Source organism: Mustela nivalis, assembly GCF_964662115.1.
Source record: "Mustela nivalis genome assembly, chromosome: 16".
NCBI classification, from domain to species: domain Eukaryota; kingdom Metazoa; phylum Chordata; class Mammalia; order Carnivora; family Mustelidae; genus Mustela; species Mustela nivalis.
Genome location: NC_139035.1, coordinates 55529370 through 55543211, shown reverse-complemented (window position 1 = coordinate 55543211; position 13842 = coordinate 55529370). Strand labels below are relative to the sequence as shown.

General features: G+C 37.3%; 2 protein-coding genes across 9 annotated transcripts in view; one reads left to right on the top strand and one right to left on the bottom strand.

The window, feature by feature from the left end:
- Positions 1-1060, bottom strand: part of SPATA17 (spermatogenesis associated 17) — a 204147-nt gene extending 203087 nt beyond the window's left edge. For all 7 annotated transcript variants that reach the window (XM_082703007.1, XM_082703005.1, XM_082703002.1 and 4 more), the window contains exon 1: positions 765-1060. In XM_082703007.1, coding sequence (XP_082559133.1) covers positions 765-832 — 68 coding nt within the window. In that variant the 5' untranslated portion in view covers positions 833-1060. The remainder of the gene's footprint in view (positions 1-764) is intronic.
- Positions 1061-1112: 52 nt separating this feature from the next.
- Positions 1113-13842, top strand: part of GPATCH2 (G-patch domain containing 2) — a 174020-nt gene continuing 161290 nt past the window's right edge. For both annotated transcript variants that reach the window (XM_082702996.1, XM_082702997.1), the window contains exons 1-2: positions 1113-1300; positions 11205-11921. In XM_082702996.1, coding sequence (XP_082559122.1) covers positions 1245-1300; positions 11205-11921 — 773 coding nt within the window. In that variant the 5' untranslated portion in view covers positions 1113-1244. The remainder of the gene's footprint in view (positions 1301-11204; positions 11922-13842) is intronic.

Sequence of the window (13842 nt, the reverse complement as noted above, 5' to 3'; positions counted from 1 at the left end):
CCTCTGCCTTTGGCTCGGGTCATGATCCCAGGGTCCTGGGATCGAGCCCCGCATCGGGCTCTCTGCTCAGCGGGGAGCCTGCTTCCTCCTCTCTCCCTGCCTGCTTCTCTACCTACTTGTGATCTGTCAAATAAAAAACAAAAAATTGGGACGCCTGGGTGGCTCAGTTGGTTAAGCAGCTGCCTTCGGCTCAGGTCATGATCCCAGCGTCCTGGGATCGAGTCCCACATCGGGCTCCTTGCTCCGCAGGGAGCCTGCTTCTCCCTCTGACTCTTCCTTCCACTCTGTCTGCCTGTGCTCGCTCTCACTCACTCTCTCTCTCTGACAAATAAATAAAATTAAAAAAAAAACAAAAAAAAAACAAAAAATAAAAAACAAAAGAACACTGATCCCTCCTCGCTGTGCTTTAAAAAAACAAACAAACAAACAAACAAACAAAAACACTTCAACAGGGAGGACACTGGTTTCATCAAACTGTGGAGTGATGATGTCAAAGAAAAACTTTATTCTAGTTTTCTCTCTACTGGGCTCTTTCTTAAATGCTCTCACGCTGGGAACGCTGTCCCGCCCCGACTCCCGTCTACACTCTCCCTGAACCGCAACCCTACTTTTCAACTGGGGAGTAAGTTTCAGGCCAACAAACGAAGGGGAGAAGTGGGTGGTATTTACTGATTCGGGAATTGTGTTAACAGGAAACTCCTCCTGAGGAACACCTGGCCGGGGTGTAGACAGCCCTCTGCGCCGTACCCCGGCTGACGCCTCACCTGTTCCTGTAGTAGTACTGCTGTGCCACGAACGTCGACCGAGCCTGCAGCCGAGCTAAGGTGGCCATCGCCTCCAGGCGTCTGCCTCAGCCCGGGTGTTGCTATCGGTCTCCACGGCAACCGGGTGAAACCATAAAGCCAGTCCCGGGGGGGGGGTCAACTTTTCGTTTATCCCACTTTTATTTTCCTCTCCGTTTCAGTTAGCAGAACACTAGCCAGGAAATTAAGACATTGTGCGTAGGAAAAGGTCCCTGGGATTCGCCTCTCTCTTTTCTGTGAGTAAAAGGAGGCGATTCGAGGCGCGGAGCGCGGTGTGGGGAGGCGAGGTCATGGTTGCTCCGGGCTTCCGGTTTCCGCCTCCCGTCGGCTTCCGGAAGCTCAGCTCAAAATGCTGAACTGCTTCTGGAAGTCTCTGGTGCGGTGCTAGTTGGAGTCTGTTCTCGGGCCTGAGCCTCGAGGCCAGGCTCCTGGGTGTCGTTAATGTTCGGGGCCGCCGGGCGCCAACCGATCGGAGCTCCAGCCGCCGGGAACCGCTGGTGAGGCTGGCGGCCCTGGGGGTGGGAGATCAGGAACGGGTGTGATGGCCGGAGGCCGCCGGACCTGGGAGGGAGTGGGGATGGGTGAGCTGAAGACACTTAGGCCTTGCTGTGGCTCCTGCCTGGGATGGAAGCGATTTGAGGAAGGCGTGGAGCTGTGTGCGCTCAAGATTTGTGAAGGGACACAGCGAACGTTTGCTGATTGCCTGACACTCCACGGGGTTTGGGGAGTAGAGGTCTCCGTACTTCGAGAGCCGTTCATTTCTTCGTTGATTGTTGACCAGGCTAGGGACAGAAGAATTTCCCTGGATACAGGCCTTAGTCCCTCACTTCCCGTTCTTAATTTGCCAGATTATACCAGGTGTCCTGGAAGATCAAATCCCGGTATTCTAGAGTTCTGGAACTTGAGTACTGGAAGAGACCTCTTCGCACACTCCCGTTTCTTTCTTTTTTTTCCCCAGTGGGAGTGACCTACCTGTTTCTGCTCCTTGAACGTTCCATTTAGTTCAGATGAGATGTGTGTGTTCCCTAAGAACATATAAATGCCAGGATTTGGTTAGGGGTTTGACCGTGCCTGCGGTACCACATCACTAGTACCAGTTTGGAATAATTGCTTGGACTTTTCAAAGTGCATTCACAAATTAACGTGCTTTTTCTTTAGGACAGTCCTGTGATAGGAGATTGTGACGAGCACAGAACATTTCAATGAGTTGCCCCCAATTGCCGTGCCTGTTCTGGAGCTAGAAGCTGGGTTTTGGATTTCTGTTTGAGAACTCTGGGATGCCAGCCCTGTTCTTTCAAGTATAGATAGAACAAGCAGTCAAACAAATAAGGCAAATTTCCTACTGACAATGTCAAACACGAAGGATTGAAAACCAGGTGAACTGTGGCTGAAAAAGCATATGTCCATTCTTAGACTCTCCAGTGAATGAGACCAGGAGACCATGAGGGGTTATAGTAGTCTGTGTTCTCAAAGATTTTCTTTGCATCACTTATTGCTAAAAGTTAAGACTATCTTGCCTAAAATGTTTTGAATGAGGTTAAATCATTCTGTAGTTCCTCTCACAGTGGGGATAGATTTGGTTATACTTTTAAATTCTCACATTTTCCAGGGAGAAAGCAGGGAGTAGTTTTTTTAAATGAGCTATATTTTTTTTAATGTTGTCATATGGCATTAGCATAAAATAAAACCCTTCTCACGTGTTTAGTATTTTTAGTTTTGACAGTTGTATATACTGTGTACTCACCACGCAAAACAAGATACAAGACATTTCCATTACCCCAGACCGAATTCCCTGTCCAGTAATCTAGGAGGTACCTTTCTTAATGTTCACCATTCAGTCAATACCTTGTTAAGGGAGCAAGACAAAATGTGCTGTATAGATTGGTCTGCTCTTGCTGTGGTGATACTGATTTGTAGGATAGATGATTATTTAATTAAAAAGTATGACTTCCTCTCCCTTTCACCTTCTACGCAAATTATAGTTAGGTACCTCCTTAGGATACAGAGAAACACCGTCCTTCAATTGTTTTAAAGTGCTTATCTTATTTTCAATTACCAGTATAGAATTCATTCATTCTTGTGGCATCAGAGTCTAACATAGCGCCTAGCGCCTAATCAGTGTTTCTGAATGAAATTCTTGAATATCATGCCTGATTTGCTAGAAAAAACACTTTGCAGAAAACTGGTACCTTGATTTTTCTAGTTTATCTGTACAACCATCCCATTAATTGGGAATTTCTCAATCGAATTTTCTTTTTTTCCTTCATTGATTAGACATTTACCATACTATGAGTGTATGTTTTATCCCAGTTATGAAATCCCAGTGCCACTAGGGATGCTTCTACTGAGTCATTACTTGATGCCAGGTTTTATGGACGTATATCTCATGTAAATCTTCTGAGATGGCTGCTATCCGGTTTTTTTTGCATTTTAGAAATGATGGAACAGGAGCAAATATAGTTTGAATAACTAGACCAACTACCATATTTGCAGCATGATTCCGGTATATCTAAAAACAATTCTTTTTTTCTTTTTTTTTTTTTTTTTTTAAAGATTTTATTTAATTGACAGACAGAGATCACAAGTAGATGGAGAGGCAGGCAGAGAGGCCGATGCGGGACTCGATCCCAGGACCCTGAGATCATGACCTGAGCCAAAGGCAGCGGCTTAACCCACTGAGCCACCCAGGCACCCCTATCTAAAAACAATTCTTAACCATCCTGGCATACATCCAATTTGTCTGAATTCGATACACTATTATAGGAATATATGAACTGTTAAGGTGCCCAGATTTGTTAACTAAACTAGAATTCCTGTTATATTTACCTCCCATATTGACTTCAACTTTTTCTCCAACGTTGAGATTAGATTTTCAGTTTTTAGGCACCACATAGGTAAATAGTAAATGATTTAGCTCTCTTTTAACATTTGTTGAAAAATAGAACTGATATTTTATTTTGTAATTTATTCCTACAGAAGTTAAGTTTTATACAATTAAATAATAAAAATCCTAAGATTTTGTGTATGTCAGGAAATAAATATATTTTTGTGCAAGTTACTCTTGTAAGCGGTTTATATTTTTATAATATATTGCTGAGTGTCTCTATCTCTTTTTCCTGCCTCATCTTTCACATACAGTTTTGAAATTAGGGCCCAAAAAGCACAAGTATTTTGGTACTTAAAGTGTAAACCTTCCTTTTAAAATTTGATTCATTTAATGGACAGATCCTTTATAATTTAGATATATGTTTATTACTTTTTATTAGTCAATTTAAAGTCAATTTCTGGTTTGTTTTTAAGAGTTTAAAAGTTGAAGTAAACAAATTTTCAAGTAAATCCTTGATAATGAAGATACTGAATCATTATACTGAACTATTAATTTCAATGTATGTGGCTTGCTTTAAAAAAAGCCTTAAGAAATAAACTATATTGATTCTGGATCTTTTTTTCTTTTTTCTGAGTTTCATTCCTATTTCATATTTGGATCTGAAAAAAGTGCAAAGGGGAAAACGTGCATTTTTTTTCTTTTTAATAAATGCCTCCCCCCCCCCCTTTTTTTTAAGATTTTGTTTATTTGACAGAAAGAATCACAGAGAGAAAGAGAACACAAGGCAGGGGGAGTGGGGGAGGGAGATGCAGACTTCCACCTTAGCAGGGAGCCTGATGCAGGACTCTATCCCAGAATCCTGGGATCATGACCCAAACAGAAGGCAGATGGTGAATGATTAAGCCACCCAGGTGACCCAATAAATGCCTTTTCTTTTGTTTTGGTGTTTGGGTGTTTCTGTGTTTTATCCTGAGGTCAGTTCCATACTGTCTGATATGTTTGAGTCAGGTTTCTGTTTGAACACTTAGGGATCAAAGCAATGGCCACTGTAATTTTAGCCAAGTAGCTCATTAATATTAGTATAGCTTCTTAGCATTTTTACCTGTGGCAGGCTGGAAAGGTATTTACCTAGCCAAAAAATTAAGAATGTCTGGCGTGTTAGTGCTGCAGAAAATTTGAAATCCAAATTCTCTGAATTTTTAGTGAAGGGTCTGTTACTCGTTCATTCATTTAGTCATTCATTGGTCTGTCCATCCAACAGATTTGTTTTTAACATCTGTTATTTGTCAAGGATTATGCTAGATCCTTGTAATTAATATTAAGTTGTCTTCATTCTCATTCTGAGAATTCAGAATGTATTATATATTCAATAAATACTGAATAGTGCCATGTCTGAGCAATGAATGAGACTCATCTTGTACATATTAAGAGCTTGCCTGGATGTGCTCTAATATATGCATGTTGACAAGAATTGGAATGAATTATTTTTTAGATGCTAAATTATTTTTGTTTTATAGAATTCAGCTTTATTTCGTTTAGGCAGCTTCATATTCAGTAGTTTCCATTTCATAAGTGATTAGAATATAAGAAGTTTTGAATGACTCTTGAAGTCATTAAGTGAAGTTAAAAACAAGAATGTTTCTCAAATTTAAATAATAAGTGAGCTTGCTTTATTAAATCACTATTTAGAAAGTAGATTTAACACTTTTTTCTAAAACCATTTTTTTTTTTGGGGGGGCCCCCAAAATTGCTAGTTAAGGAGGCAAGAAAGCTTTCTGGGTGTTTCTGGTGGTAACAAAAGTGACAAAATAGCAGCTGCCCTTAGCGCTTCCAGTTGAGCGCAAGTCAGTGGAACTTTTCTCTTGTTATGGGAAATGAGTTTTTCTCTTTTGTAGAGAACTGGAAAGGATGATTCTCTGTCATTTATTTTTTCTTATATCCGTTTATTAACAAGATAGGACTAACTCAGATACACAGGATTAATTTTTATTGTTGTTTTTTAGTTTTTTTTAAGATCCTTAGAAATCTTTAAGAGTGCATAATCAATTTCTTGAAATTGCATGCAAGACTTTTGCAAATATCTGTTATTCCCCTTCTCCCCATGATTCAGAGTGGTGCAAGAACATGGACCGGATAAGATCCGTGCTTTTGTTATGATATCCTCAGGATTCATAGTGTGGTTCTACTTAAAAGCAAAACGCTTCAGTATTTCAGCGACTACTTTATTTGCGTATAGGGATTGTTGAAAGATGAAATAACTGCTCCCACACATAAGTATCCACTGTCATCCCACAGAATCCCTTTGAGGTAGAAATTACACCATTTTTAAGGTGACTAAACAGAATCAGAAGATAAGTAATTTGTTCAGGGTCCTCGACTAATGAATGTAGTCAAATTTAGCTTCCAAATTCATAAATTTGACTTTAAAGCTAGTGTTCTTTCTGGGTTCCTCCCAACTTTTCCCCCCACCTTTCTGTTCCATACACATTGGAATTCTGTTCCATACACATTGCTTAGTGTTCATGTGAAGTCATAACTAATTATTTGTATGTTTTATAATAAGATACATTCCCCTACCTCCCTGCTACCTCTTTTTCAAAAAGAGAGAGAAAAGTTTACTTCTGATTAAACTTCTGGTTTAAATAGGTGGGTCAAGGAATTTCAAAACTAGCTTGAATGTTAACATTTAATGTTACGCTTATTCTGTTTTTCCTAAATGACCTTCTCAAAATTATTTAAAGGAGATAATTCTGTTAATCATTTAATAGGTCACTAAGCTGAGATAAAGACTTACTTTGACAAATATATTTACCACCAAAGAAGGAATTTATAAATTCTCATAAGCAGCAGAAATTTTCATCAAAGTTAAAATAATTCTCACAGGTCATATTTGTGGAGTTCGTCATGAAATCTAGCCCTGATATGGCATCTTTAAGAAGCATTGTTTGCATGTTTAATCACCCATTGTCGTGATCTATACTATTATGTGTTAATTTTAATTTGTATTTTTATGACCAAACTTTCCTTTCTTAAGTAAAAGCTAACATGAATATCGAGACATGTAATTCCGAGACTATTTTCTTAAGTTTATGACCAGTCATAGCATACATTCATCAGCATAACTCTTGACTTGGTTCTGCTCATACATTGTTTAATTGTACACATTGAGTTTTTAATCATATAGAAACTAAGACAGAAATGACTTTCCTTAAATTTTTGAAAGCCAATTAAGCTGTTGTATTTAACAGCACTTAACTTTGTTTTAGCATTCCACTGCTGGAGTTACTTAACTTTGTAGAAGAAATAGTCTGTGTTTTACAGAGATGAAGATGAGAATTTTACCATGTACTAGGTGATAAGGAATATTTGATTTCTTTTTCCTTATCTAGATATTTGACAGTTGAGTCAATTACCCTATTTGTTACATCTGAAAGATTTTTGTCTTTTAATGAACTTGGGTTTCTTCAGTAGACATACATATCTATCATTTACTATGTAATTATTTTTAATCAGTGTCCAGGCAAGGAAACTGTCCCTAATTCTTCTGTAAATGCTATATTTTATCCTCTTAGGAATAGTAGTTACCACTAAGAGAATCTTCAAAAAGTAATAGTTGTCTAGAGAGTAGTTAGCTGTTAGTTATTGTGGGGGAATCAGTTTTGGGGGCTTTCTTGGGTATCATCTGCTGTGCCTCGCCTTTACATTGTTGACTGATATTTGAGAGTCCCTGGTTTGTCAGTTAACTGCCAGTCTTTGGGAACAAATGAACATTAAGTTTGGACTAAGACAGCTTCCTAGATCTTTTTTCTTGAACCAGAAACATTACCTAATGTAATACCGCCTACACAAAACCAAAATGCTTATCTACTCAAGTCATTTCCTTTTACAAAATCCAACTTTACACGGATAGTGGGACTGTAATCTGATTCTATTCTTTTGGAGTATTTTAAGAAAACTATTAGTTAATGGTTATCTTAGATATTATACCGAACCAGACTATTCTCAAAAGGTATCATTTCCGTTGAATTCCAAATGAAGAGAAATTGTTTCGTAAATGTGACTATTATTCAAATTAACTAAGTGGTGATTTACTGAATTTTATTGTAATTTAAACTTTACAACTACGAATGCTTAACATAGGTTTTTACAAAGAAAGCTATATATTTCCAGGTTTTCTCTTCAATAGGAAAGATCTTATTTAAGAAAATATCTTGAAGATAAAGTGTTTCCATTCAATAATCTTCAGTGTAACTAACTGCCAAGGAAGTAAATGAACTGTTGATCATGCGATGTCTCTTACAGTGACTTTATTTCTGTGAGGCCAGTTGATGCCAGTTTTCCCTGAGAGATACAAGTGAAGCCACTTGACTGACTGACTATGATATTACTGGCTCATTAACAGGGGTTTTGGCTTGCAGAAGTCTGGTTAGTTGAAACTGAAGGGGAAAAGGTGATTTGAATTCTAAGTAGCACTTAGTTAAATGTATTTTTTTTCTGTGTTTTTATGGAGTTTTTAAGAAGTCTCTCTCTCTCTCTCTTTTTTTTTTTTTGAGGTTGGGGGTAGAGAGAAAATCTCAAGTAGGCTCCCCACCCAGCACGGAGCCAGACACAAGGCTCGATCTCACAACTCTGAGATCAAGACATGAGCCAAAACCAAGAGGCAGACACTTAACCACCAACCCACCCAGGTGCCCCAAGAAGTCTTTTTAAAGTAATTGTTTTACTTTATTGATAGCCATATCTGATTCCTATTTGAGTAGCCTCATGGAATAAATTAGGTTCTTCTGGTTGAAAGTTTTTTGAGATATTTTATCTTCTCAAAAAAAAATCAACTAAGGTGACAAATTTAATGATGTTATAAAGAAGTCTTGCTTACATTCTTAGTAATACTGTCAGTTATATTTCCTTAAGCTATGTTTATTACAGCAGTACTTTTTAAATGAAATTAATTGAAGATAAATTTCAGTGGATTGAATCTGATTGCTGACCTTTATCTAACACTAGGACCACCTCATTTTTCTTTCTAAAGTAAAGCGCTAGATTATAACTTTCAAAAGTAACCTGCAGTTTTATTCTATTCTATTCATGCTTTAAGTTAATTTCACATTAATATTTAGATCTAGTCATTCACCTCTGATAAGAAAACTGAATCTTAGAAAAGTTAAGTTACTTGATAACCAGGTAATACTGAGTCCTTTTTTAGATAAAAGAGCTTTATTACAATACATGTTAAACTGGTTTCCAGTAAATTTTATTAAAGGTGCAATATTATATTCAGAGATAATAGGTCTTTCAGACTGTATTTCTTCCAAAGAAACATTATTAAAGGAAATGAACAATATATTTATTGTAATAAAAGGAAAACAAAAAGGTGATTATTACTGTAGAGATAATGAAGAAAAGACCCATTTGGATTATCAATGTAGTCAGATTTGTAGCCCTTCTTTTGGCTTGATGCTAATTCCTATGTGACACATATTTCTTATACTCAAATGCAAAGTCCTGAAACAGTAATATATAGGACCCTTTTAGTGGTTCTCCAGAGTTTATTTAAAATACATATTTGAATCACCATGTTTTTCTAAAAAATGTGTGTCCATACAGGTTTTTATTCATTCAGAATGCTGAAGGAGATCTGGAAAATACAAACCGACATTAAATGAAAGACTGTATTCATTTAGTTAATTGGTCACAGTGTACATTTTACTGATGGCCACAGCACTGGTTCTTCAAATTCAATATACCTTCACCACTTTTACTGCCCTGTGCCTTATTTCTGTTCAGGTCTCCCATTCCCTTTTTCTGTTCAGAAGAATATAAAGCTTAACTGTGAGTCATTTGCCTTACATAGATATGTATTAAATCTGTCTGAACAATTAAAATAGTATCACCTCTGCTCCATCACTCAAAAACAAAAGTGCCGACTGGACACTGGACTTGTGTAGCTCTAGAATGCTGTTCTTCGCTGTAGTTAAGTTGTTAGTTGTAGTTGTAGTTAAGTTGGGCATTCAGGCTCTAGAACCAAGCTGCTGAAGTCTAAAATCTGTTTCTACCATTTCCCAGGTGTGTCACTTTGGGTAAATTGCCCTTAATGTTTCTGTCTCTCTGTATCTCATATACAACCTTACAGGGTTTTTATGCAAGAATGAGATGAGCTAATGCATATAAAACCCTTAAAGTGGGCCTAGTGAGGAATATATAGTAAGTACTTGTTTTAGAAGCTGTATGTGTGTGTATATCATCTTACATAGTAAATCCAGTTGAATCACAATGTGTGTGTGTTCTCAGGTTGTTAAAAAGAAAAGACAAAGTTAAAAGTTATTATAGGGAACTTGCAGATGCCTAAAATTATAGACTGTAGAGACTATATAAACCAGGAGTCAGCAAACTGTGGCCAGCCATCACTTGGTTTTGTAAATAAAATTTTATTAGAACATAGCCATACCCATTCATTTATGCCTTGCCTCGGGCTGCTTTCACCTTACAGTGGCTAAAGTTGGATGGTTATGATAGAGACCTAATGGGCTGCAGAGCCTAAAATGTTTACTGTTTGGCCTTTTACAGAAAACTGTGCCTACCCCTGCTATACACTTAGAAATTATGTAGACATCTCTAGTTGAGAATATTTTGCTCCTTGCTCCTAGAACTCAGAAATGATTGTTCATGATCTTTATGAGAAAGATACAAAATCAGAATTGTGGGCGCTCCATCACCAACTGATACAGAATCTTTGGGAGCTGAGTTTAGAAAGGGTCAGTATAATTTGTCGAAGTTCCTAAAGAATGCTTAATATCTATCCTAGCTGATAAGTAGATAAATTTTTCACTGGTAACATACATAGTTCAATGTGTTTTGTTTGTTTAAAAAAAAAAAAAAGCTGAAAGACTGTCTCAGAATGAATTATAAGAAAATGATGGGCCATTTTAGACCAGTGAAGCTCCAGTTTGAATAAGAACGTAGTTTCTGCTTGACTGAGTTATGAGATTAGTGTGGCCTAATTATAGGCCTAGTACTTGGTTAATTTTTTTTTTTTTTTCACATATTACAAATCTTGAAAGTACTTCTCAGTCTTTCCATCTCCCTCATGTTTCATGGTAGTGACTGGGTAGAGCATGCGGTGAGTCGTGAATTATACAACTTCCTTTTTCACTTAGAAATTGTAGGGAGATGGAGGTGTTTGGAGGAAGGATTGAGAAAGTTCTAGATCTATTGGAGGAAAACTAAGGAAAGGGCAGGAGTAGACTAATGAACAATGATCTAAGCAGAAATAACTTTTCCATAATTAACACAGTAAAAATGTGAAATTACTGGGATATTTCACTGCTGATACTATGCTTACTGTATCTTGAAATAATTCCCATGTTTAATGAAAGAACTTACACAAGAAAAAGGAGCTTAAAAATGAGTCGGAATATTTAAAACTATTATCTTGAATAGAAAAATTAAGTAGCTTTTAAACATTTTTATAATAACTATTAATTTTACACTCAGAGTGAATTGTCGGCTCTAATAAACTAGGTTAATAAAGTTAACACTATTTTTGTTAATTTTTTTCCCTTTCTTTAAAAATGTAGGCATTTCAGTCGAACCATGGAAGAACTGGTTCATGATCTTGTCTCTGCTTTGGAGGAGAGCTCAGAGCAAGCTCGAGGTGGATTTGCTGAAACAGGCGATCATTCTCGAAGTGTGTCTTGTCCTCTGAAACGCCAGGCAAGGAAAAGGAGAGGGAGAAAACGAAGGTCGTATAATGTTCATCATCCATGGGAGCCTGGCCACTGCTTAAGTGAAGGCACTGATTCTAGTTTAGAGGAGCCAAGCAAGGACTACAGAGAAAATCACAATAATAATAAAAAAGATCATAGTGACTCTGATGACCAAATGTTAGTGGCTAAGCGCAGGCCATCATCAAACTTAAACAATAATGTACGAGGAAAAAGACCTCTGTGGCACGAATCGGATTTTGCTGTGGACAACCTTGGGAACAGAACTCTGCGCAGAAGGAGAAAGGTAAAACGCATGGCAGTTGACCTCCCACAGGACATCTCTAACAAACGGACAATGACCCAGCCCCTTGAAGGTTGTAGAGATCAGGACATGGACAATGACAGAGCTTACCAGTATCAAGAGTTTACCAAGAACAAAGTCAAAAAAAGGAAATTGAAAATAATTAGACAAGGGCCAAAAATCCAAGATGAAGGAGTAGTTTTAGAAAGTGAGGAAATAAGCCAGACCAGTAAGGACAAAATGGACTATGAAGAGCAAAAAGTCTCAGATGAACTCATGAGTGAAAGGTGACTTTTATATTCTCTATGTATAAAAATATGTGTCTCCATTGTTTGTGCTTGAATGTGTTTTATATTTTAATTCTGTTTTAAAATAATTACAAATTATAATAATATAAAATATAATAATAGTGATATTACTGTTTAACCATAGTTATATTTCCTTATAATTTACAGTGTTTAGTACAAAACAAAATTGCTTATTTGATTTACATGAAGTCTTTGGATTGCGTTGTAAAGACTTAATTTTCAGCTGTAGAGGAAAGGGAATGGTTTTTCAATGGCAATGAATGTGCTCTTGAATAACAGCACATTTGTAACTATTAGAATTGGATTTATGATTATTTATTTGTTTAATTATAGAGCTTTAGCCTTCGGTGCTTTTTAGTGTCACAGTTCATCAGTGTATTTTGATTTTTGAAAATCAAAAGTTGATACTACTTAACTGTATATTACTTGATATTTTAAGAGGTCTGTAGATTGCTGAGAATTCTAACGATTTATGGATTATAAAACAATTGATAATCTAGAAACACTTGATCTTGTCATTAGACAAATGAGAAAAGCAATGATCCTTTGGCAGCTAGTCTAACCTGTTTATTCTAGAAAGCAGGTATACACCACAAGGATAATTGTTAAGTACTATTTTGACAGCGTCAAAAGGTAAGTGATCATTTTTCTTTTACATAGAACTAATGCTACTGCAGGAAATGAGAAGGTATTGAAACTGTTCATCCTTTTAGGTGTCTTCTTCAAACCAAACACAGAACTATGATCCAGGGGGGGAAAAAAAAACAGGCCAGGTCCTTTATTAAGGGATGGTTTGCTATTTATATAATTTTTCTGAAGAAGTAAAAATTGCTCAAAATTTAAAAAAAAATGTTTCAGGAAGGCTTTGAAAAGTTTATTGTATCTGCTTTTCTTCCCCAAAGTTGGCATTTTTATACCAGAATGAAAATTACTTGTATGGTAGCATTGGGCCATTGTGACTGAGGACCACATAGCTTGACTTGAAAGTGATTTTTTGCTCAGTGGTGGGGAGGGAAGGTGTGTGGCAGTGAAGATAAGTGTCCGTTTCTAGATTATTTACAGATTACTTATTTTTTGGATTGATCCTGCAAGCCCTTATTTTATTGATGTCTGCCTTTTATTGACAGACACCTACCCTGGAAGAAAAATGAGATAAAACTCTCTTCATTTTTCTTCATCGTAAAAAATATTTGATATCCATTAACTATGATCAGGCTACTAGCAGTCAAGTTCTCAAAGAGGATGTTTTCACTCCAGACTGATTTTTAAAAATATTTTTTATTTTATTGTTTATTTTTAAGGTTTATTTATTTATTTTAGAGAGAGCACACTGGGGCGGGGGGGGATGGCAGAAGGAGAGGGAGAGAGAATCTTAAGCTCTGTGCAGAGCGTGGAGCCCGACTCAGGGCTCAGTCTTACTACCCCCGAGGTCATGCCCTGAACCGAAACCAAGAGTCGGACACTTAACTGACTACACCACCCAGGTGCACCTTCTTTTATTTTTAAACTTAGCTATGTAACTTTTAGTGTCACCTAGAGTTAGATGCATATTTCTTCTGTGGGAAGATTACTAAATAAAACAGACCCTGTGGCCTTCAGTCCCATAGTTTGGAACAGCGGATAAGCAAACAATGAAAAGGAAGTGTGCTGAGCAGAAAGTACTGGTAAAGGAAGGCTTTCCGAAGATGGTGAGTTAAGTTTAAGCAAGCAATGAGTGTTGTTCAGATAGTGCATGAGGGAGGGAAGTGATGTTCTTGGGTACAGGGAGCAGCTGGTGCTAAGTCCTAGATCGTGAAGCAAAGTCATGTATCTAGGAAAGTACTTAGAATTGATGACTACTAGAACAGAGTGGCGGTTGAGGCCGCAGCAGTAGGCATGTCTTGAAGGCCTTGTGTGCTGT